General features: G+C 37.6%; 4 protein-coding genes across 4 annotated transcripts; 2 read left to right on the top strand and 2 right to left on the bottom strand.

The window, feature by feature from the left end:
• Window positions 1–1278: 1278 nt before the first annotated feature.
• On the top strand, window positions 1279–5285 carry LOC120004034 (hypersensitive-induced response protein 4). The gene is made up of 5 exons (XM_038853248.1): window positions 1279–1551; window positions 2412–2532; window positions 2662–2753; window positions 3267–3363; window positions 4633–5285. Exons 1-5 carry the CDS (start codon window positions 1357–1359, stop codon window positions 5013–5015), a joined length of 888 nt encoding a protein of 295 aa, XP_038709176.1. The 5' UTR covers window positions 1279–1356; the 3' UTR covers window positions 5016–5285.
• Window positions 5286–5595: 310 nt separating this feature from the next.
• Window positions 5596–7240, top strand: LOC120004033 (probable rRNA-processing protein EBP2 homolog). Its single transcript, XM_038853247.1, has 2 exons — window positions 5596–5752; window positions 6056–7240. Exons 1-2 carry the CDS (start codon window positions 5750–5752, stop codon window positions 6971–6973), a joined length of 921 nt encoding a protein of 306 aa, XP_038709175.1. The 5' UTR covers window positions 5596–5749; the 3' UTR covers window positions 6974–7240.
• Window positions 7241–7674: 434 nt separating this feature from the next.
• LOC120004045 (AT-hook motif nuclear-localized protein 6-like) lies at window positions 7675–12116 on the bottom strand. The gene is made up of 5 exons (XM_038853264.1): window positions 10992–12116; window positions 9680–9747; window positions 9220–9351; window positions 8608–8769; window positions 7675–8292 (listed from the first exon to the last, which is right to left on the bottom strand). The coding sequence occupies exons 1-5, from the start codon at window positions 11341–11343 to the stop codon at window positions 7972–7974; spliced, it is 1035 nt and encodes a 344-aa protein (XP_038709192.1). The 5' UTR covers window positions 11344–12116; the 3' UTR covers window positions 7675–7971.
• Window positions 12117–12585: 469 nt separating this feature from the next.
• On the bottom strand, window positions 12586–19321 carry LOC120004044 (65-kDa microtubule-associated protein 3-like). Its single transcript, XM_038853263.1, has 13 exons — window positions 19043–19321; window positions 17311–17399; window positions 16969–17175; window positions 16258–16509; window positions 15955–16164; window positions 15712–15867; window positions 15418–15577; window positions 15173–15324; window positions 15005–15092; window positions 14605–14678; window positions 14393–14467; window positions 13864–14149; window positions 12586–13343 (listed from the first exon to the last, which is right to left on the bottom strand). The coding sequence occupies exons 2-13, from the start codon at window positions 17380–17382 to the stop codon at window positions 12871–12873; spliced, it is 2205 nt and encodes a 734-aa protein (XP_038709191.1). The 5' UTR covers window positions 17383–17399; window positions 19043–19321; the 3' UTR covers window positions 12586–12870.
• Between the last annotated feature and the right edge of the window lie 4835 nt (window positions 19322–24156).

Genomic DNA, 24156 nt, shown 5'->3' with positions numbered 1-24156 from the left:
ATATGATACACTTTCTAAATTATTAGATGATAATTGTAGACTAACCAGAATTGTAGAACCCCGATCCCATATAATAGCATGCATGATAAAGTGAACTTAGGTTTAAATAAATCCTTCCATGATTGTTACATAAGAAATCAATAAAAGAAGTTATTTTGTGTACAAGAAATAAATCAAAATAGGAGTTCACATCACATGGCAGCACATGGAAGAAGCCAGAGATAATGATGGTTCAATATGGGAAACTATACATTTTTGCCGGTGTCTGTACTGAAGGTGGCCACCTTTGTAACCTGACAAGCCATACCTCGAGTCAAGTCCATTAACATGGCATTACATGCATGAATGAATTGGTGTTCTCACCCAGTACAATGCATCTATATATACAGCATATACCAATCCTTTTGTATCTATTGTCTAGTCACTTCTCAATATTGCTTTTGAGGTTCAATTATGTAATTCTATTAATCCATATATTTGTTAGTTTGTTATAAAATGGCATAGCAAGTCTAACTGGTCGGTCGAGAGGTGACTCGATTGATAATCGGTTGGATTAGATATATGTGTATTAAATGTTCGATTTCAATAAAAAATATACTTCTCAGTGTATTTTAAAAAAAAGTCTAACTGGTTGGTTTGGGACCTTGGGTTGGGTTTTATAGAAGAAAACACAAAAAAATTTATGGGCCGTTTAGGGCAAATGCAATGGTGAAGTGGTATTGGGCCAACAAAGATGTTGTCTTTTGCTGATGTGGTTATATTGTAAAATGTGTTTTGCTTATGTGGCTGTATTGGGATAAGTGTTTTGCTGATGTGGATGTATTGATATTTGATGTTTTGGTGTAGTTTTGTTGTGGATAATATGGAGGAATAGAATGTTGTTGGGTTGGGTGGAAAGATAAAGTGTGTGGGAAGAAAAAGTGTATAGAAATTTGTGTTTTGCTGATGTGGCTGTATTAGAATACGTGTTTAACTTGACTTTTTGTGTAATAGAGGTGGGACCGGGCCAACAAAAATGTTGGCCCAGCAACCTAAATCTCATTGCATTTGCCCTAAGCATGTTGGGTCGGGTTGGGTGTAATAGAGTTATTTGATAGTAAGTTGATTTGTAGTAAGCGCTGACAATATGCTATGAGAAATTGGGCCTAAAGGTGGATTCTGATCGGCCCATTAATAGGGACGACGTTTTCTAGACTTCCACTTTACTTCATTTGGGCAAACAACGATAACTATATCGTAGTATTGGGCCACTGCCGTGGCCTTTTGACATCTTTTCGCGTAAGAGATCATTTGCTATGCCGAGTAATGGAACTTCCATTGTTTTTTTAACTTTCTGAATAGTAGGAAGAGAGAGCGATGGGAAACGCGAACTGTATATTCTTGGGATGCGTGGAGCAGGCGAGCATAGGTGTGGTGGAGAGATGGGGTCGGTTTGAGCGGCTGGCGGAGCCGGGGCTCCACTTCTTCAATCCATTGGCCGGCGAATGTCTGGCAGGACTTCTCTCCACCAGGATCAGCTCTCTCGATGTCCGTGTCGAAACTAAAACCAAGGTTCTTCTTTAAATCATATTTTGTCATATTTTATGGGTTGTGGAGTTCGTAATCATAGAATCTCAGTTCTTTCTGTTTCTTTCGGCGACTTTTTCATCTTTTATGTGGAATTTTTTGTCCTGTAGAACTTGGTATTTATTTTTCATTCACGAACAATTAATTCTAGGTATTTCTGTTTCTGGGTTATGCATGGAATGGCCACTGATCTTGTATGACTAAATTTTCAATTGATTGTTTGTCCTTATCTTTTTTCTCCCACAATATTGTTTGTTATCGAGTTCGTTAGATTGATTCATGATACGCTTTGGTTTCCGGCGAAAATAGATGAATAGAGAGGAGAAGAGATAAGACCTTTTTTTCCCACCTCTCCTTGGCTGTTGTTGTTGTTGTTTAGTTACTTTAGTATATTAATAACTGAATACGAATATGATCAAGAGATACAGATCGTATGGGTAAAGATAAACCAAAACTGAATACATTATTTTTTAGTATGAGTATCGACATGTTAATGATGAGGTGACATGAAGGGGATAGGTTTCTGCAAACCACGTTTGCAGGAGAAAGGGGCACCTTTGTTCAGATAGGTGCCAGGCTGCCAGCTAATTAGGGTTTGGACATTTATTTATCAGTCCTGTATTGGGAAGAACTTCTTAGGTCCCGAGATTATCAAATTGAAGCCACATATGCTGCCTTTCTTGTGCTGTGTCAACTTTTACTGAAGGTTTGAGTCTTATGTGTTTGAATTTTGATCATGAGATGAAACGGATCATTATATACCTATTGGCTATGGGATTTTTCTTGCTGTAAGTAATGAATGAATTTTGTTTTGGGAAAGAATGACTGGTTTCTTTGAACTGCAGGATAATGTCTTTGTCCAATTGCTCTGCTCGATTCAATATCGAGTAGTTAAAGAAAATGCTGATGATGCATTTTATGAGCTGCAAAATCCCAAAGAGCAGATTCAGGCTTACGTGTTTGATGGTATTTCTTTTTCTTTTTCTCTCTCTTTTTTTTTTGCTTTGCAAACATCCCACTTTATAATGAATTACGTTTTTGTTTCATTCTTGATTATCTTCCTCATTAAAAAACGGATCTCATGAATTGTATTAGTGGTTCGTGCTCATGTCCCAAGAATGACACTCGATGAGCTCTTTGAGCAAAAGGGTGAGGTTGCCAAAGCGGTATTGGAGGAACTTGAGAAGGTACTATAGTTAATCGTGTAATGGTGAACATAGCTTTCCTTGTTCTGTTGCATCCTTTCCGGTTACCTCTTTGGCCCCCTTGGCATTTTATATTATTTGGTGCATCATTCGGTAATTTATTCATTATCCTTTGTAGCACTTGATCTTGACTTTAGAGACTTCGTTTTCTATCAGAAAAAAAAGACTTCATTATATTAGTTAGCATATCATGATTTGGGTTGTCAATTATTATGCATAGCAGGTTACTAGGTCCTGGTTGTAGTTTTGACTCTGGATTTCTTATTAAGACATTAGAATATGTAAACATCATTCTTAGTGATGTTTTGGCTGTTGAATCTGTTCAATTGTCTGTTCACATGCTTGATTGCTTGTGATAGTGTTCATTAATGCTTTGTATGTTCAAAAAAAAATTTCTATTTTTTTTTTCTTTTTCATAATCTTTCTGTGCTGATATATTATGTCGAGGAAAATGGGATTCAAAGTTTGATGTTGTTTGTTGGAATTATGTGTTAGGTGATGGGAGCATATGGATACAGCATAGAACACATATTGATGGTGGACATTATACCAGATGCCTCCGTCCGCAAGGCGATGAATGAAATTAATGCAGGTATTTTGTTCTCCTTTCCTACTGCATTCTTTTTTATTATTATCTTTTCAGAGTATTTGCGCGTCTAATAAAACTGGCTTACGCGACTTTTAAGTTCACATCAGACCTGATAGATCCAGTCTTAAGTCCGAAAGAGGAGGTGGGTCTGGTGGCTGAAGCCAGTGTTCAACTTTCATGGTTTCTAACGTGTCATGGGGGCGTGTCATGCTAAAAAGGTGTCTTGTCGAAGTGCACAATGTAGTGAAACGTTGGGGTAATTGGGCCTTCCTTGGAAGCAATGCGTCAAATTGGTGCTTGGATATGGAAACGTAGGTAATGGTTCTCACATGTAATGGATGGGTGCATGGGGACATTAGTCCAAGAAAAGAAGCTGGAGTATTGGGTGTTTGACACTTTGACTATGTAGACTGGAGAGAAATCTAGGGTGATTGACAGTAATACATGGTATAAATTCCAGCATATAGGGATAGCTCAGAACAGAAATGGTGTGAGGCAAGGCTATACAACATCATTAAGCAAATTTTTTAATATAACATGGATGGGCTTATCCAAGGGATTAGATGAGAAAATGATCATTATATGAGATCTAATTAGATACCTCTGAAGCAAAGCAATGCTTTTGGGAGGGCACAATGGGGGCTATGGATTCAATAAAAGAAGATGCTACTTAGATTTTACTTTGTCTTATGTGTTAACTATAAGGGAGTGTTGGAGTGGAGAGAGAGAAAGAAGGATGGGAAGAAAGCTCGGAGGGGGTGGGGGAAGGAAGCAGAGGGTGTTTTGCCACCATCAAAGGAATCCTGGTGGCAGGGGGATATGGAGAGGATATAAAAAATTTAAGAATGGTGCAGAAATCTTTCTTCGGTGCCAGAATGGGATATTGGGAATTGTATGAATGGTTAGCAAGGTCAGAGCTAGATTTTTTTTTCGTTCTTTATTCTTTTTATGGATCTAAATAAACATCTTATGGAAAGAAGATAATATGAACCGGCTCTAATAAGGGCTGAGAAGCCTGAGATTTGGGTCTGAGTGTTTAAAGGTGAGGCTCGAACATGCTTACAACTACACCACTCTGAATGGTCATGTCGTGTACTTGGCAACAGTGCTTAATAAGGTTCATCAATGAAAGGACAAATCTGTTTGAGACTACTTCGTGATGGTTTCATTGTCCAGCACTCTTTTCCCTTGATAATCTTGGACAAATCTTGTACTGAATATTTTATTACCACCTGCGTCAAGCACACCTAATGTTTCAGTGCTCTGTTACAGCTCAAAGGCTCCAACTTGCTAGCGTATACAAAGGAGAAGCAGATAAGGTGCTCCAAGTGAAGAAGGCCGAGGCCGAGGCTGAAGCCAAGTACTTGGGTGGGGTTGGCGTAGCCAAGCAGAGACAGGCAATTACAGATGGCTTAAGAGAGAATATATTGAATTTCTCTCATAAGGTTGAAGGCACCTCAGCTAAGGAGGTGATGGATCTCATAATGATCACTCAGTACTTTGACACAATCAAGGACCTTGGGAACTCATCGAAGAACACTACTGTTTTTATACCCCACGGCCCCGGTCATGTTAGGGATATAACTGACCAGATACGCAACGGGATGATGGAGGCGACCAGTGGTAATGTCAATGTTGATAACATCAACCTGTGATGGAATCTCCCTCGTTAATACTGACATAGATGCGAGTTTACTTTAAAGAGTTGGATGATTGTAAAGGGTGGTATAAAAAATGGTAAGATACGTACACAATGTCAATAGATCTTCAACAAGGTCATAAGAATGAAGCAACCCAGCTACTGGTTTTGCTCTCACTTTTTAATTCTGCCTAATTGTGAATGATATGTTATTTGTAAGAAAAATCTTGTACCAAGTTTAATCTCATGCATGGGTTGTGCCATATGGAAGAGATTGATCCCTGCATGTTGTTTTTGTCTTTTGGGTTCAGCTTCAGGTCAGTGGCCTAATCTACCGGAAGGGAAATTTATTGTGAGTTTGGCCAGGAGAGGAGATACTTTCACTGAGTACACATCTTTACAAAGCTCTTCTTACGAACAATTTAAACAACATTGAGCCATTTTATAGGTTTGGATTTCTAGGCATCATTTCCTAGTAGACGGTTCCTCATTTCCTTGTGTTTCGATGGGCTTTAGGGCAATATGACGAGTCGACGATGATTGAATTCTGTTCCAAGGTTGTGAAAAAGCCTTTGGGCTATAAGCTTCAGTTTATAATGGGCTATGTAAATGGGCTTATAATGGGCCTTTTGTTCAGCTGCTTCTCTCTTCGGCGAGGGTTTTGTTAGGGTTGTGCCTCCTTAATTGAAAAGCATACGGGTGGAGGATCCCAAATCAACAAATCGTCCGGCAAAAACCTCGGCTGAATTGATGGTATGTATTTCTCCGTTTATTACTGATTTTGTGATGTTTAATTGAATATCCATCTATGGTCTACTAGAATTCTCCTTTTTTCCCTCCCATTCAAGTTATATTTCATCATTTTCATGGAGAAGTTTGGGGCTTTTTTTTTCCCTCTGTGTGTGGAATGGAGACCGATTTGATGTGAACAACGTGAAAATTATTAAGATTTTATGTGATTTTCTTATTCAAGCATTCGGTATAGTCAAGTAGTTTATCAACCAGTTACTCTTAGTATGAGTCTAAACTGGGTTTTTAAATTTCTTTGTATAATAGGTTTCGCTAATGAGGATGCCTAGTAAGAACTCGACCTTGCTCGATGAGGATGTGATGGAAGATGATGAAATAGAGGGGGAAGCTTATGAATCCGATACTGAATCTGAAGAGGAGGATGAGGAAGAAGAAGGAGATGTGAAGTTGATGGAACCTAAGAAGGACTCTGTGTACGATAGGGATGGTCTTGGAGATAAACTTCAAGATATTAGATGGCCAGAAAATGCGGGATGGATACACAAGCTTTCGATTGACGTTAATCAAGAGCAGGAGGTTGATGTCAATGATGACTTGCACCGAGAGGCTGCTTTCTATAGACAGGCTTTGGAAGGAACAAGGCAGGCCTTTGAGAAGCTTCAGTCAATGAAGCTTCCTTTCCTCAGGCCTCCTGACTATTATGCTGAGATGGTGAAATCAGATGCTCACATGGAGAAAGTAAGGGGTAGGTTTTTGGCAGAGAAGAGAAGTAGGGAGGAGGCTGATGAGAGAAGGAAGGCTAGGGAGGCCAAGAAACTGGCAAAAGAGGTTCAAGCCCAGAAGCTGAAAGAGAGAGCCAAACAGAAAAAAGAGGAGATAGAGAGTGTCAAGAAGTGGAGGAAGCAGAGGCAGCAGAGTGGGTTTGCTGGGGGCGATAAAGGCAGTGAGATGGATTTTGCCTTTGAAGATGGGAAATCATTTGAGAGGTCTAATAAAAAGAGGCCAGGGGCAGCTCCTGGCGATCGTTCCGGAGGGAAGGCTAGACAAGGTGGAAAAGGAAAGAAAGGTTTGGAGAATAAACAAAAGAACAGGGAATTCAAGAACTCAAAGTTTGGACATGGTGGGAGGAAGGGCTTAAGAAAGCAGAACACAGCTGAAACCACAGATCATTTTAAAGCTTTTAATAAGGGTGGAGGCCCTGGAAACAATAAGAGGAAGAGGTGATGCATCGATAACCAACCTGTGTATTGCTGCTAGATGCGTTAGCATGGACTGTGTTGATTTGAGTTTTGCTCGTGTTTGTGTTGATTTGATTTGAGTGCGGCGTTTTACTCTTGAATCAACAATTTTGTTTGGAACGGATTTCCATATCTATATTCAGTTTTTGATGATTTAGTCCATGTAACTTTGATGTCTTTGTACTCTGGAAGTAGTATTAGTTTGTTATGTTATTTTGGGTGATTAATCATTCCGTTCTGAGTCATACACTCATATTCTTCATGTTTCAAGTGATAAAATTGCCTTTTCATAACAACTTTAAATGCTCAAGATGTTGAATCTCTCTTGGGAAAGACAGGCTTTTTGATTCTACAGTGGACGCATTTGACCTAGCTTCATCACTTCGATTTTTTATGGAAACTCAACTCTAGTCGGACAGCAATCATTGGCAGTCATATTTCAATCATAGGTCTGCATTTCTGAATGCTCTCATCTGGTGGTGTCAATTTGTATAATAAACTGACAAGGGATTATCCAACAAAAGGGTGCATTCGCAATCAGATCAAAAGAAACATATATGTTAAGAAAAACAGTCTGCGGAAATAGCAATGAAGAACATATTCAACAAAACTGAACTGTAAACCTATGAAGAGAGCATCTGGGCAACCAACAAATTATGCCTAGTGCTTCAACTTGGTACTTTTGAATGGTAAGGCATAAACAACATCAGGTTAATTTCATACATCTAGAAATGTTACACTAACAAATCAGACAACACTAGATGGTACACTGCAGTGCCGGCCACTGGATAATCCTAAATAAATCCTACCTAAAGCTAATCAGAAATAGCACAACTCTCGGGCAAATATATCTCCAATTCAAAGCCTATCTTGTCCTTAATAATAGCCAACACGTTTATACTTATTCCGGACAACTTAACCTAATGCTGTTAATCTACATAAAAAACAATGAAGATACAACAAGGGTATACAGTTTGAACTTGATCACGAAGAAACCTCACTGTTTGATTGGCCTGGGCCTTCAGAATCATCTCCAGGAGAAGATGTCTTATTGTCAGCAGCTGAGTTGCTAAAGATTTGTAATTGATTCAGAGAAGCTGGACTGTATCCATGGAAAGATGAAGAGGGTGCAACACTTGGCTTTACTACACCATAGTTTCCATCATAGGCACCTTTCGATTCTTCTGCAGCAATTACAGAGAGAGCATTTGTGGTGATTGGGGTGGCAGCTACTGCGGGCTCACTCCTCTGCTTTTTGTGTTTCTGCTCCTGCTGGTGACCTGGTAGAAAACTGGCCACTACAACCTGATATTCGAATAAATTCAGAGATGATACATCAAGATGCACAACTTGCTTTTGGACAGCAGCGACAGCAAGCAATATTTTGCACTCGTCATAGTTATCTATTTCAGGACTTTTGCCATTTGTTGTTACAATATCAATTAGTTACTCTTTTTTTAACTATAAAATTTTCTTTTTTTTATAATCTTATGCCAAAGTAAAATATTTGTATTTTCATAATATTATCAAAAGAAGATGCAAACCCATGATAGCACTGAGCAATGAATGAAATTTTCCCCCTAATCCTCTCCCTATATATTTACTCTGTAAAATTCTTACCTGCACAGGCCCAGCTGCCACCAACAAACCAGCAAGTCCTCCCCCAACAACACGACCATCTGGCCAAGCCAGAGACACGCTCATTCCTCCAGATCTACTCTTTGTACCTCCATTCTCAATAGGCGTGTACGATCCAGACAAAGAGAGTATCTCAAAACAACCCTGTGGAGAAAAAATGCTAAAGCTTGATGATTCTTCCAATGTTTTAAATTCACAAAGTATGATTAAATTATCCACAGTTTTTTCGGCCACTTCATTAATTAACTACCTACAGGAGAAGTAAAGTCGGCCAACTTGAGATGGCAGCAGACAGTTATGATTTATGAGAGTATCATCGTTAGGGTTTAGGACCGGGTTATATGTGGATCATCATTCTACCATGAAGCAGAAGCAGAAGCAAAAGAAGACGAAGCAGAAGCAGGACAAATGACAACGTGTATTATTTGTTTAACGTTACCAAAATTACTTTTGCTAAGCTACTCGCAGTTTGTTCACCACTAACCATCATACTGTTCACCAAAGGGAAATGTGTACTCTACTTGCTAACATTTCCTACATCTAAATCATTTCAGTTTGTGCAAGAGATAATAGCAGGAAGGATGAATGCCACACCTCATATGTTAGAGTGCCCCCAAAAGAAGTGGGTTGACAGAGTGTAACATTTGAAATGGTACCATTTGCAGAAAGAATGCATATAGCACGAGCACCTTGCCACAAAAATGACATAACCTTCATTGTAACATCCTGCAACAACCATGGGAAAAGTAAGAAATGCAAAATATTTGAACACACCAGTCACTGACTAAAAACAATTGCTGAAATTATAATTCTTAAAAAATCATTTCAATAGAGAATCTGTGATTGTCTTTTTGTTTTGTCTTACTAAGCAACAACAGCAAACCTTATCCAGTATTTGGGATCAGCTACATAAAAAGACCACTTAGGGTCCAGCATGTGACTTCAACAGACTACTTACTAAAAATATTCATTTCCATAAAAGAGAGGCACAAAGAGAAACAATCTCAATTGCATCCTTAGTCAGGATAATTTAAATATATTTTCAAAGGCCTACCTCACCCGCATTGACTGTAATAACAAAGGGTGTGAAATTTGCTCCAAAAAAGGACGCAATTTTATCACCTGTAAAATGACATTTTGAAAGAATTTAGTTGTTGCAGAACTAACACCAGGTCTAATCATTTCATCAGAAACAAAACTAGTGCAAAATATCAAACACGAGCATATACTTTACATATAACAGAGCTCCTACCTTTGCAAAAGAGTCTACAAAATTCACTCTTAATGAGAATGCAGTTTCAATTGACTATTGACAAAGTAAATTTACCCAAAATAATGACACAGTTCCCTTGAATGTCTCGTATGATATAATCAGAAAAATTAATTTTTAGACTTTGTAGATCATTGCTAGAGTGAAGTATAGCACTGAAGATGCTGTTGTCCGGAGATGCCAAGAAATGTGACAAAAAATATATAAAAAAAAAAAAATTCCATAAGAATAATGCAATCAAACTAACATCTACAATAGCTTATAGTTCAGATTTATGATAACAATAAGATTCCTTGTTTTCTACCTACTCAAAAACAGACCAGCCATTAATTTTCTTCACCTTTCCTTTTATTTTCTAAGTTGGCGTGGTTGATGCAATGCTATGTTCTTCATTTCTTTAAAAAACTGGGGCAATTCAATTAAGTGCTGCAACCCAATACCAGTATTTGTTTGCATCCCTAAATTGATTACCAGCTTAAAATAGATTTGGACCCATTCTTATTGGTCAACAACTAAACAATTGGCACCTTAAATAATTCTCTTATTTATCAAAAAAAAAATTTCTCTTTGCAGTAGACTCTTCTGAATTTCCCATTTCCACTCATAAAAGGTAACAACCAACAAATACATAATTCTTAGCCAGACTGCCAGAGCAGAAAGATTCCTCATATGGCAGCATCAGCATCAAATCCGGTTCTCCCTCACTTTCAACCATTAATTCCAGATATGGGTCAGGAAATCACAGAGATAAGGGTCCCCACCCCTTCATCAAACCAAACAAAAACTCTTTTCAGCTCTAATGCAAAACCCAAACCACAAATTGAACATAATTTCAAATGTGAACACTTAAAACTTGGTTGTAGCTGCGTAACAGATCACAATTTAAAGACCCCAAAGGAGTGCAATAGTGAAATGTCAAGCACTTTAATGTCAATTATGGATATCCCAAATGTAGTGCAGTAGTGAAATGTAAGACACTTCAATCTCATTTATAATAACACGAAAGATCATGATTTCAAGATCACAAATGTGTGTGACACATAATCAACGCTAAATATTATTGACAATTTGACGTTTAAAGAACCCCTGTTTTTACCTGAGGTCTTATATTCAAATTTATGAGACTTCTTTATGGAATCAATATGGCACCCTCGTCCACGTGGAAACGATGACAAGTCTCCGGTGAGCGGAATTGATGATGATATCGGCATGGGAGACAGGGCCATCGTCACTGTCCCATCAGCACTGTTCTTTCTTGGCCTCCCCCTCTTTTTCTTTACCACCTCAGTACCCGGAGCCAGAGTCGCCGCCACGCCCACCAGAAAGGCCACTGTGGGACAGGGTAGTTGGCTAGGGTTTTCAGTAGCCCTAGAGACAATTCTATAGCTATCAGGAGCTTCCTCACCCCTCAATGCAACCTCAAAATTCATTCCCTCTTTTGCCTCCATTCACAGATCAAACAAGCAAAAGCCCTATAAAAATCTCTAAAACCCTAATACATTAAATAACAAAAAAATTACCTACAACTAATTCATGCATAAATTGATCCATAAACAAATTTAAATAAGGACAATGAGCAGAAATATAAAGAACAACTCGAGTCCTACAGAAATACCAAAAAAAAAAAAAACTCAAGGCCCTAGTTGAATTATTGAAGATCAACAGCTAAATGATACAGCTTTTACCATCTGCCTTGCTCTGTGAAACACAAAAGAAGAACTTTGAGGATTAAAACTCCACCATTGCAGACGCTGCACAGAGATTCGATGGCGAAATTTTTGATGAAACAGAAAAAGTTAACATGAACCTGGCAAAAATTACAGGGGAAAAATGAAAAAAATTGTGTGATCGCAGAATTTCATCAAGGCAAGAGGATTTTTTTAGGGTTCTCCAGGAAAAGGAGAAAAAATAAAGTAGAAAAATCGGAAAAATAAAAAGAAAAAGAAAATTGAAAAAGAATATAATTTAATATTGCGAATTTAATTCATAATTAATATTTTAATTGAAAAAATTCAAGTATAAATTATGGTTAAGAAAATGATTCAGGTCCGTCTTGGAAATTCAATAAACGTGATTTAAATATTTAATAAATGGCAGAGCTAGTAAATGTTGATATTAAAAAAATGAAATTTGGGAAAAGAAAAAAAAATGTTTTATCTTTTATTTAAAGCTCCCCAGAAAAAACAAATAGTTTTATTAAAGCTGTAAAGCTCTAGCATTGGAGGCTGGAGCCATGCCCATAAATCCAACTACTGACATCTCCTTTAATAAGCAACAATCTCCTGTGTTTTTTCAGTTAAACTAAAATTGACTAAACAAAATCTAATTTAATTGCCCTCTCTACTTTAGGAAATTTACCATTAAAGCCACTCCTCTTACAGACCACAGAGCAAAAAAGCCAAAGCTACCGGTTCCAAAAGTAGCTATGCATGCAGCTTCTTCATGTCCTTGATCACCATAACTAATTCAAAACAAAACCCAGTTTAGAATGCAGTTTGTACACAACTTTTTGAAATTGTTGGAAAACAATCAAAGGGGAATATGTCTTCTGGATAATCAGAAAACACACAGCAAGTCTTGGAAAATCTTCTGGTCTGCTATGTCTAACAATTTCAGCAATGTGCATGCTCAATACAGCAAAGGATGCTTTGTTACAACTTACAACAAGAATATTATAACTTCCAGCAGAGTTTCAAGTAATGGAGTTAAAGACATGGAATGAAATGTCACAGCAATACAGCAAAGGCCGATGATGCAATGGCGTCAGTGTGAATAAGCCAACTACAATTGACACGCAAAAATGGAAGAAACTGATCGACATGAGCTCAAATTCACCAGGGAAGAAAACTCCGACATCTTAGTCCACGTTAACTTCTCATAGACTATGTACAAAGATAGAACAGCCAATTACAATTGACTTATCCCATCATAAATTCCAAAAGTACCAAATGAAAATCAAATAGATCAGTATAAGATCATACTTCCACCATGGACTTCATGTGGGTTTTAGGAACTACAAACTCAGCCCGTCTTTCCTCGAATGAATACTCAATCTCCTCAGGAACATCATCAACTGGATTGGCACCAAAAGCAACTGGTGGGGGAGCAGGGGTCATAGCAGTCTGCATAGGAACTGAAACTGTTGAAGGAGTAGAGGGCACCGGAATTGGCGCCGCCCTGGGAGTCCTATTCTCTTCATCTGCAACAGAAGTTGTCTTCGAAGGTGTAGTGAAAGACAGATCGTTAGTTGGAAGTGTTTTCTGTAATCTTTCGGCATGTGATATGTTTGGATCTTCGAGCGAGTTGTTAATATTGACCTTGGATGATGCTGTGGAAGAGAGAGGTGAGAATGGTTTCCTCATCCTCGGTGATTCTGGCTCACAAGAATTGGCAGTACCGAAGGAGTGGTTTCTCGCAGGAAGACCTGCAATGTCCAAGCCTCTCCTACCTACAAAACAGATGATAAAAAAATAAGCACAAACATATTATAGTTGCTAAGTGAAATGGAAACAACTTTCATCTTTTTTTCACCCACTAGAGCAAAGGATAATTCCAACGATGTCATAAGCATCACTAAAACAATCGCAATCCAGGCATTGTGTGCCATTAGCTGGTAACAGGAATAGGGCACCAATAATCCAACCTGCTATTATAATACCAACGGACAAAATAATGATTTTTAATAAAATATTTTCAGCTTTGACCAATAAGAAGTGTTCGATTAACTAAAAAAAATCATAGAATCATATTCCTATTTCAAGATTTTATGAACATGCAAATAGACTTTAGCTTTGTTTCCCACAACCAAAGTTGTGGTTGGCAAGCCACAGTTGCAATTTCTTGTTCCAATATTATTCTACAAACAAAACCAAAAAAATGGGATAACAAAAGACATTTTGCAGCAATCTTATGGCTTGTAATACTCTGCAGGTAACTCATCTCATGCAGTAACAAGTCCAAGGACCTACCTGCAGATAGAACTGCAAAGCCATCTCCTTGGCGTGGATTCAAAAATTCATTTTGCTGAATTCGATTGATTTTTTTTGCTGCACGTGGAGTAGCTTTTGTAGATTGAAGTAAATCAGGTTTAGGAGTCTGAATATTAGCTCCACCAAGAGAGAGTCTTCTACTGCCTGCACCTCCAGTTGAAACTCTAGGAGCTTTTTTCACACTCTGAGGCTTTGAAGGGCTTGGTTTCGATCCATAAAGTGCCTCCTGCTCAGCCATCAGCTGCCCCTGCAGTTTCTTCTGGTCCTAAAAAAGAGAAACAATCATAGTTCATAAACAGGTATTCTTAAACCACCATTAAGTGCATGATGAAGCAGAAAATCCTATTGATTTTTTGTTTGGTGAATAATGTTCCCTTTAATATTAGCTGTTTTTAGTGTGTAAGGATTCGAACCTTCAACCTGTTCGAAACAAATGTGATGGTTGATTATTTTAGTCTCTTTTGGCAAGGAAAATGATTAAACAAAATGAAAGGTAACAGGGTAATACCCGCAGTCTACGACGTTCTTCTTCTTTCTCCTGCTGCAGTAGAGTGTACTCTTCTAGCATGGAAAGAAGGGGAATCTGGTAGCAGTGGGTAACAGAAAATGCAGTTGAATTTTCATGGAAGTAATCGATTATGGGCACATGTGATTATGTGAACTCTTACAGAAAATACTCATGAAAACTAAATCTTTAGATATATAAAGTTATAAACTTACACCATCATATAAGAAATCAAAGCCCCTATCCTTTTCCCATGCTATGGTCTTTGATGCCAATGCCTCCACCATCCCTGGAGAAACATGGAAGAGACCAATTTACTATCAATAGATCTCTGTAACTCAGCACATGCATGTCTCAGGCAAGATACAGAAAGCGTATAGCTGAGAAGAACAGCAGAAAGAACAAAGATTTGAATTCTAAAGGTTGTTTGCATCATAGAACGCTACAAACAATAGCAATACCAATTTTACTGACTTTAACGACATTACTGGAAGATATTAACGTAAGCTTTGATGACGTGCGAGGTAACAACTTAACCCATAAGTATAAAACCTCTCTCCGTGAACAAGATGTGCACATACCATTCAAGATGTTTACACACAATGCAGCAGATACCTGGAAGCTTATTAACCAAGGAACGGGCTTTCTCTGCGCGCTTGAGCGTGAGATGAGCACCTCTTCCTGCATTGTAGCGGTTTTCATCCTGCAAGCCACGAAGGTAGAAATTAATTAAGGACATCAATATAGATCAAATGAGGTATCAAATTGCTGTAGGTACTTAACCCTGTTGTACTCCTCGAGCCAGCACTCCTCCTCACAAGCAGCCATCCATTTTTCAACCTTTTCAAGTATATCTTTCCTGCCAAAAGCTTCTTCCTTAACATTAGCAATTTGAAGTTCAATCTGTTCAAGAACAGTAGCAGGATCTATGGCTCCTGCATCGATAAGGATGATACACAACATTCAGAAACTTATAGAAATGACACTCTTAGCAGTGTCAATTGACCATTTCATGTCAAGACAAGTACCAGCTTCAACAGCTTCAATTGCATATTCGATCACACCATCTGCTACTGGAATTAAGTGCGTCTTTCTACAAATCTCCTCCAGCTCAGACCTTTTCTTTAGAACAAGTTCTTTCATCTTGCTTGATTTTAATTCTTCCAACCTAGACACTTCTGCTTCAACCTGACATCATATATCCTTCTCTGTTAGTCCTGACTCCTGAGACGCATCAATCCCCATTTTGCAGAATAATAAAGACCAAAAACACCTTTATGAAAAATAAAAGTATCCCATTTTCAACATGCTCTATAACTCACATGATTGATGAAGTTCACAGAGAGAGTGTTGGGGTTGGTTATTTCATGTTCAGAAGCAGCGACATTACAGGTAACGCTCTGAAACATCTGTTGCTCTTCAAGAGGAGTGTCCATTAAATTCCACAGCTCTAACATTGTAGTTGCAAGGTCTTGAAGCTGTCAAAATAAAAGGCCAGTATGGTTAATTCAGAACCAAAGGTACAATGAAACCGACAACCAAATGTACTTTGGACCGTTATTTACCCTTTGCATTCTCTGTATTTTAACCTCTCGTAGTTTTTGTATTGTGGTAGCCAACAGCTGAATTGTACCGTCAGCTATACACCTTAGTTCTTCGGAATTTGCAAAACTGGGGTGAACCTCACCAGCTGTCTGTTTAAAGTCAAGGCCAAGCACTAAGCAAAGCGAGTCCAAATCAACTAGGAGGTCCTGAATTTGCCTTAAGCGATCACTCTGTCCAATAAGAAGATCAATGGTATGAACATGTTGTAAATTGAGAGATAAAAGTCAAAAAAACAACTCTCGTGCACAAGAAAAGAATTGAACCTTCTCTTTCTGAAGTGCATGGAGCTGCCGGTGTAGCTCTTCAAGCTTTCTTAAGGACAAATCAGTTTCGTCCACAACCACTTTGGAGGAAATATGATTCGCAGACCCAGATATCTCATTTGAGATCTTTTGTATTTGCTCTAAAACTTCGAGGAATTGATTTCTTCGGTCAGATTTTCGCTTCTTCATCTCCTCAAGTTCCGGAAGAATTCTCCGGAGCTCCTCCTTTAAGCTTTCAGCAGTTTGATCAGTCTGAAAAATAAGTAAATTGACAGATAGTTCAAGTTTAATAGACTTGTACACAGACAGACACTGAGAGAGAGAGAGAGAGATGAAAAATCCTTTCCCATGTCTGTAGAATTTACTTCATAAATTGCTCCCCTGCTTACTCTTAATTTCAATACTTGGTAAAATAGCATGAATCAGGCTTCACTGAACCTCAGCAACAACTTCATCAACATAACTACATAAGTTAAATTCCTAACTTCACAAGTAAGCTATTTCACGCATTTCTCATAACTGTAACACAATATCCCAACAGTATTATATATTTATATGTTTCAATAATCCTCACACATTGCAAAAGACTTAGCTGAATTCCAGCACATCTGATGGGCTGACTCGTACCAAATCATGTCTAAATCCACTGCCAAAACATTTCCAACAAATTTTTAAAATAAAAAAAGAAATGCAAATGGATTTATGCCCAACCTGCCTAATATGAATAGGTCGCTCCCCCATTGCTGAACATATGGCTGCAAGTGCTGCTTCTGAATCAGCAATTGCCTGCCTTAGCTGAGCTCTACTACGGTTGGCCAGATCCACTTTTCTTCTGTATACCTCGAGACACTCTTGTTCAAGCTCTAGAAGCATCTTATCCCTTTCTGAATCTGACTCCCCAACTTCATCCCAAATTATCTGATTTTTTTTCATTCAAAAAGCAGGAGAAAAAATGAACTTAGTGTCTGTAGCGAGAAAGATTGAGACTGAAAGAAGAAGACAACATAAGCAAATGCAAAAGGAAGATTGCTTTTGTCTTAATTTCATACAAACCTGAAGCTCATATAGAAGTGATCCACAAGTTGTTTCCACTTGCAAAAGCGGATCATTTTTTAGATTAGCCATGTTGAAGTGTTTTGCACCTGCAAAAGCAATTAATCTTTGTAATCAACAAGACGTCCAGAGTTAAGTGCTCAAATAAATAGATAAGGCAGCAGATTAACAAAGTCCCAGCATTGAGCTCCAGTTTATTCAAAACTAGGTTTATGGCTTCGAGTTTCTCATTTTCCATGTTGCTTAAATCAGTCTAGTAACAACTAAACTTCTATATCTTAGTGAGACAGAAAGAGGAAACAAAAAGGAAGGCGAAACATTTGGGATTCGAGCTGAATACAAATTTTTTCAAGAATTATTTGGTGAACAGTAAATATTGGGTCCAACTCTTTGGGACATGTCATTGACAATCAAGCTTTGATTACGGACACCTTATAAAAAAATTGAACACTGACAACCCTTTTTAGACATGATTGACACCCTAATGGTAAAGATTTATAATTATTCCTTTGTGCATGGGTACGATGTTGCTAAATGTCATGAATGGACGGCCTTAGAGGGAGAAAGGGAGACCAAAATGACAGGGATGACAAATTACTGGAGTTAATCTATAGAAATTACTATCTGCATACATATGTGGAGTCATTAGTGTATACAAAACAAACAATGTTAGAAACAACAAAAGTAAAGAACCTAAACACTTCAAGACCTTATCACTCCCTATCCTTACTTTAAGATTAAACCATTTAATAAACCACACAAGTTACATATTTAAAAAACTAACAACTAATATCAATGCTTGGTGGCTTGCAACAGGACAACTTATTTACCAAATGTAGCATGGTCCTCCTTAAGAATGAAATAGATCAAAGTGAGGCCTTGGGTTATAATGATATCTAAGTAGTGCATTATTAGCTCAAGGTATTGTCCTAACTTGTAGCTTCATCTTCCTTCTTTTTTGCCCCCTTTCTCACATCTAACCAAAAACAGATCCAAGTTTTAAGGATTTGTGGAATTAATAGAAGGCCTCAAATCTCCAAAAAAACATAATTGTATGCAGTCCACCAGTATTAGAGTGTTAAATTTCTATGAAACTTTATTTACCCTTTAGGCCTTTAGCATACAATAACTCAAGTAACATATATAATCCTAATTGAGTGCAATACTTGCTAGACCAAATAGACAAACAAACGCACAATCTATTTAAAAAGAAAATAACATGTATATGCAGAAGAAGAGAAAATGCAATTATTATTGGCCAAAATATTTTTGTCTTCCTTAACCATAAAATAAAGATAGATCCCTCCAAAGTTGTGCAAGTACTGACGAAAAATTACAGTGCCGTATTAAATTCGTCACGCAAAATTTGGAAAGATGATACATTCCGTATTGTTCGAGGTGAAGTCAGCTACATTAGAGACACCATGAGCATCACAATTGTTGAAGGTAACACTGTCAATTACAATTTATTTCATTGAAATAACAAGCTGGCGTTGAAATTCTCAAATTTGGGAAAACAAAAAAAAGCAATAGAAGAAATCATACTTCCATACTATATTTCTAATTGAGTTACATCTAATGATCAATAGTTTCAGTTTAATTGAGCCATCCCGTGATAAAAGGAGTTTCACTAGATTCCCCGTCTCTGCATTGGAAATCCAAAGCAGGGGAATCCAAATCCAAGCATAAAGCATTCACGAAGAAAAGGAAAAGAAAGGATCTGAGGACAAACCTGGGCAGAAATAGATTCTCGTTGACGGCTGGAATGACTCTCTAAACAACTTGTTTCCCAGAAGGGACGATTTTCCTGAGAAAATGAGATTTTCCGGGAAACAAGTGTTTGGCAGAAAGCGAGGAATAAGGTTCAGATTTGAGGAGAAATAAGTCTAGCCGTTCATGGGAAAAGGACCGTTGAAGAGCGCTTGCTAAGGATTTTGTTTTTAATGATGTGGAGATTGGGTGTTTGGGAACCACCAAGATGATTCGAATTTCAAATCTCAAGCTCTCATGCTCAGCAGGAGAGGGCAGAGATCCGCTGCTCTACTTGTAGGACTCCCTAATTCTGGACCGTTGATATATTTGCATTGACGATGGATTATTATTATGTGGTACTTTCCATTTGTTTTTTACAAGCTGAACAGGCCTGCGGCCTTAACCTACAGGCCCACTGCCCAAGGCCCGGATGCGGCCAAACCCAAGCAAAGCTAATCTAGGGATGCCACCAATCCATTGGACTAATGCGGCCCATCTGGCTAATTATGGTAGAGGTTTGAATTATAAGAAGTTGTTTCCCAATAAATATTTTAGGCTCAAGTATATGGAATGGCTGATCAATTAATGCAATTTTCCTTTCCTGATAACATAATCATTGCATTTGGGTCTTGTATGGCGAATCAGAATAACATGGAACATTTTTTCTCATTGCTTCAATCATCGCATGATGAAGTAGTTGCATTTGTCAATAAGGAAAGAAAACAATTTTAATTTAAATTATCTAATCATAGATAATTGATCATGTTACTTTCGATAATCCAATTTTATGGAATGAAAGCTCATATATTCTCAATTAGAAGGTTATTAATTTACGTAGATATGAGCGATACAGATCATCAAGGCTCAAGCGAGATCCCTGCCGCAAATCAAGTTTTCAAAATGATGTAGATCGTCGAATCATATTCAATGTATCTTATTCCCATTATTATGGGGCCGGATTTAGTGTTTTTGAGCCATCCCATGTAGCAGCCATTGATAAAAGGCCCAGGCCTACTTCACCTGCATAGTGATAGAATAATTTGGTCCAGCCCGTTCGTAGAGTGACGCACGTCCGCGCCGTCCATCAATTAGGCGAGGGAAATGTTTATAAAAGAGAAAACAATGAAAAAAGTGATCACAATGGTGAGAGGCTGCGAGAATGGGAGGTAACTTGATTGGTTAGGTTGTCTGTCCAGAACTTTGAGATCCAGGGTTCTATTCTCACTAGGGAGTTTGGGATTTGGGTAGTTTTCCATCTGACTTAACGTGTACGTGGCCTGTGGACCTTCAAAAAAAAAAAAATGGTCACGGGCTGGAGGACTGGACCAAGTGGTCATCTATAGCTTAGGCCCTTTAGACGAGCAGGGTTTCAATGGGCCGGTCTCGGTCTTCCAATCCTTTTACAGGCAGAGCCTAATCTATGTTTTTTTGAGGCCCTATCAAGTTCGGGCCAAGCTTGGGCCTCCTGAGCCTAGAGCTATGATTGAAGGTCTACATCCTCTTTGATGTTCAAATTACGATTTAATTTGGCCGCAGGCCCACATCCATGTTTGATGTTCAGTCAATTTCGTTTCATCCGACTAAAGTGTTAATTTATATATATATAAGACAGTTAAAGTGTTATATAATCCGAGTATTTGACCTTAATTTTATTCTTAAAAAAAATAATATATATATATATATATCTGTGTGTCTGAATGTATAGGCCACTTTCTGTGAACATTCTATTGTATCTCCATCATATATTATATTGATAAGAAATAAGAAATGTTGTCTCTCTATTGATGAGGAAGTGGGAGCTGCTATGTATGTTAGCATCATCAGACCACGCTTATAGTTGCATGTGTGGTTGGAGATGGCACGCAATTAATAATGTAAGTTGTCACTGGTCCAACGTAACAAAGCCTTTTTGTGGTTAATGATCAATGCCCGCATCAGAGCTATCAAGCATGCACTAGGCCCCTTCCTCCTGGAATCAAAATTGTCCGCGTGGTTCAACCACACTTGATCACCCCACTTTAATTTATACTTATGCAACCATCTTGAAACCCATCATTAATGTGCTTGAAATTCACATATATAGTGAAGGTCTGAAAAGACAGGTATTCATGATACATGTAATCTTTCCAATTAATTACTGATTAAGAAGGAAAGCATATGTGTTTTATGAATCCCAAAGTCAATGAGCCAATTAGAATCAATCCACGCATTTTGGTGCTACATCATTATGTGTATATATATACACACAACCAATAGCCTCTCACTATAGTCGGCAGAGAATCTAAATCTACTTGGTGTTTGATGGATTATTAGATACAATGAACCAGTCCAATGAAACATATCAAAACCAATCTCACTTTTTTCTTATGACTAGACACTTGAATCGCGTCACTCTTTTTAAAAGTATTTGATAAATCGTAAGTGTTGACGTGAAGAGTTGAACTTGAATCTCCCAACTAAAATAATTGTATATTCCAGCCAATTCGACCAACCTCAGTTGTTAAACCATTCTTACTTTGTTAGATCTACTTCCTCAATGCCAATCTAGTAGTACTCATACATCCTTTGGAGGCTACAGCTACAATAGTTTTGACGCACTATATTAATAAGAAAAATCAAATTTCATCATAATTTTGACAACCATTCAAAATTCAAACATTCCATAACACACATGTACGTACGTAGTCTTGGGATGAAAGCTTCTTTTACCAACAATTCTTGAGGGAGGAACTAGCTCTCCATGGAAATCAAACAAACAAGCATATACTATTGTTAGGAAATTAAACAATTTCCTTGGTGATCGATATATATTCAATCACTGCAAATCCCGGTGTGGCCGGCGGGTGCTAACAAAAACATGCAGTGATCCTTCAAGTGCACGCACTCTTAGTCACATCAGACATGCTATACTAAAACCGTCCTTATGTGTTAGCTTAACAAGTAAATGTTGGATTTTCACCCATAAAACACTTTGTTTTCCCTAAATTTTTTGATGTGAGATATTTTATCTTAACAATAATTAACTGCCAATATTAGTTTGATTAAGTCGTTAATACTGCCAAATTTTTTTTTAAAAAAAAGAATTAGAAGTGATGGTCTTTTTATTATATATAAATGTTCAGTTTGTAGTTTATCAATTGTACATGAGAAATTGAGAAAAAGAGTTAATTAAGCAATAAAATAACACAACTAGCTGGTTGGGACTTAGGGAGAGCTAGTGTGATCAATTTATTTCTCTCTTATGGTTTTGGACAGAAATTATTAAAGAAAGATTTGCATGTGAGAGACAGAGAGGCTGAATTGTCTTAGAGAGGCACAGTTATCAAGATATGGCTGCCTAGTCACTTTCCGACAAGTAAACAAAGAGATCCTTTACTGCCCCTTCCATAGTTCCATTTGTTGGCAAAAGTAAGGCCAAACTGGTTAATAAAAGGAACCTTTGAAGTTTGATTAAGTAAATGTTTTGACTCTCACCAATGTTTAGATCAACAGTCAAATGTCAATCTCCCCCTCTCTCTCCAATGGAGTGATTCACTTCTGTGCTTGATGAACCCAAAATTCACCAGCCCAACACAAGCACTCTCTCTCCCACTAATACTACACATCTAGCTATTACCACATTTGATGTGATGTGAAATGAGTAAGAGCATGTCCAATGGACACTTGATAACACATTTTCAAGTGTTGAAAAGTGAACTTTATGGAAAATTTAGAGTGCTAGAGTTCTACAATGGAAGAAAATGAACACTTGAAAACACACTTTCTTGATAATGACACTTGAAATATAGGTTGTTGTTAAAAATGACACTTGAAATATGAAGTATGTATATAGTTGATGAATAGTGAAGAGAGATGATGAAAAGGAAGAAAGAGATGATGAAAAGGAAGAGAGAGGTGATAAAAAGGAAGAGAGAGATGATGAAAAATAAGAAAGAGATGATAAAAAGTAAGAGAGAGAAAATAAAGAAGATGAATATGAAGTGTTGAAAAGTATGAAGTGTTGATGAATAGTGTATATTGTGGTACCCACTCACCCAATTAAGTTATGCCACGTAGGAGAGAATAGAAGAGAGAGAATGATTTTGAAGTGCTTGATATAGTTTTTACCACTGGAGTTGCTCTAAGTGGGGTTTTCTTTACATTTCCTCCACCCACCAAAGCAAAAATATGTTATTATGTATATTTACATAAATCCATATTGTTTTTTCTGTATATATGGGACTGTGTGAGTATGAATGTAATGGACGGTAGGCAATGGATTGGTGACACCACATTATGTGGCTTTGCATCATTTCCTCCTCCTCCTAGTGACTCCATTAGTCAACCCTAATGTTTGGTCAACTTAAGGAGCGCTACTTGTTGGTCTTTCAACAAATTCAAATGAAAAACAAAATTTCTTTCCAGAATATTTTTTTAGTGATTGGATAAATGAAATGATGAGGGGAGTCATTATCTTTATCTCACATATTTCAAATATACAGTAAAAACATAAATCCATATTTTAATTCTTTATTTTAAACCCATATAAGAGATATATGTAAGCATTACATTTTATTCCGATCGAGAAGCTAATGCATTAATATTTAACATGTTAATTACAGGAGACACCAAGCAAAAAAGGCACATGAAGGATTCTTTAACAAATCACATACATACACACTCTCTCCAAACATCTCATCACTACCTATCTCAATGCCGAATCCAATGAGAAAATTTTAATATACTACTCTCTTGTCTGCTACAGTGTGATAGATCTTTTATGAGTTCATAATAATTCACCCAATACACATACATACACACTAATAATAATGATCATGCCTTACAAAAGATCAAAAGGAAGAAGCCAATAATGATCAAATGCCCCCCCTTTTACCTTCCTTATGGAAACAAACAGCGTCTAAGGAAAAAAAAAAGTTTTTCTCTGCATCCAAGCACCCCATTAAAGTAAACTGAGATAACATTGGACTCGTTAAATAAGATAATAATATCCTACGCGCCTCCAATGCCTCTGAATCTCCAACCCACAAAAAGACAAAATACTCTTCATCATAACATCTCTCACGCACTACCATTGCACGTGGGTGTAAGATATAT

The sequence above is a fragment of the Tripterygium wilfordii genome, chromosome 8, assembly GCF_013401445.1.
Source record: "Tripterygium wilfordii isolate XIE 37 chromosome 8, ASM1340144v1, whole genome shotgun sequence".
NCBI classification, from domain to species: Eukaryota; Viridiplantae; Streptophyta; class Magnoliopsida; order Celastrales; family Celastraceae; genus Tripterygium; species Tripterygium wilfordii.
The sequence above is the reverse complement of the archived record's forward strand: the minus strand, read 5'-3'. Positions and strand labels throughout refer to the sequence as shown.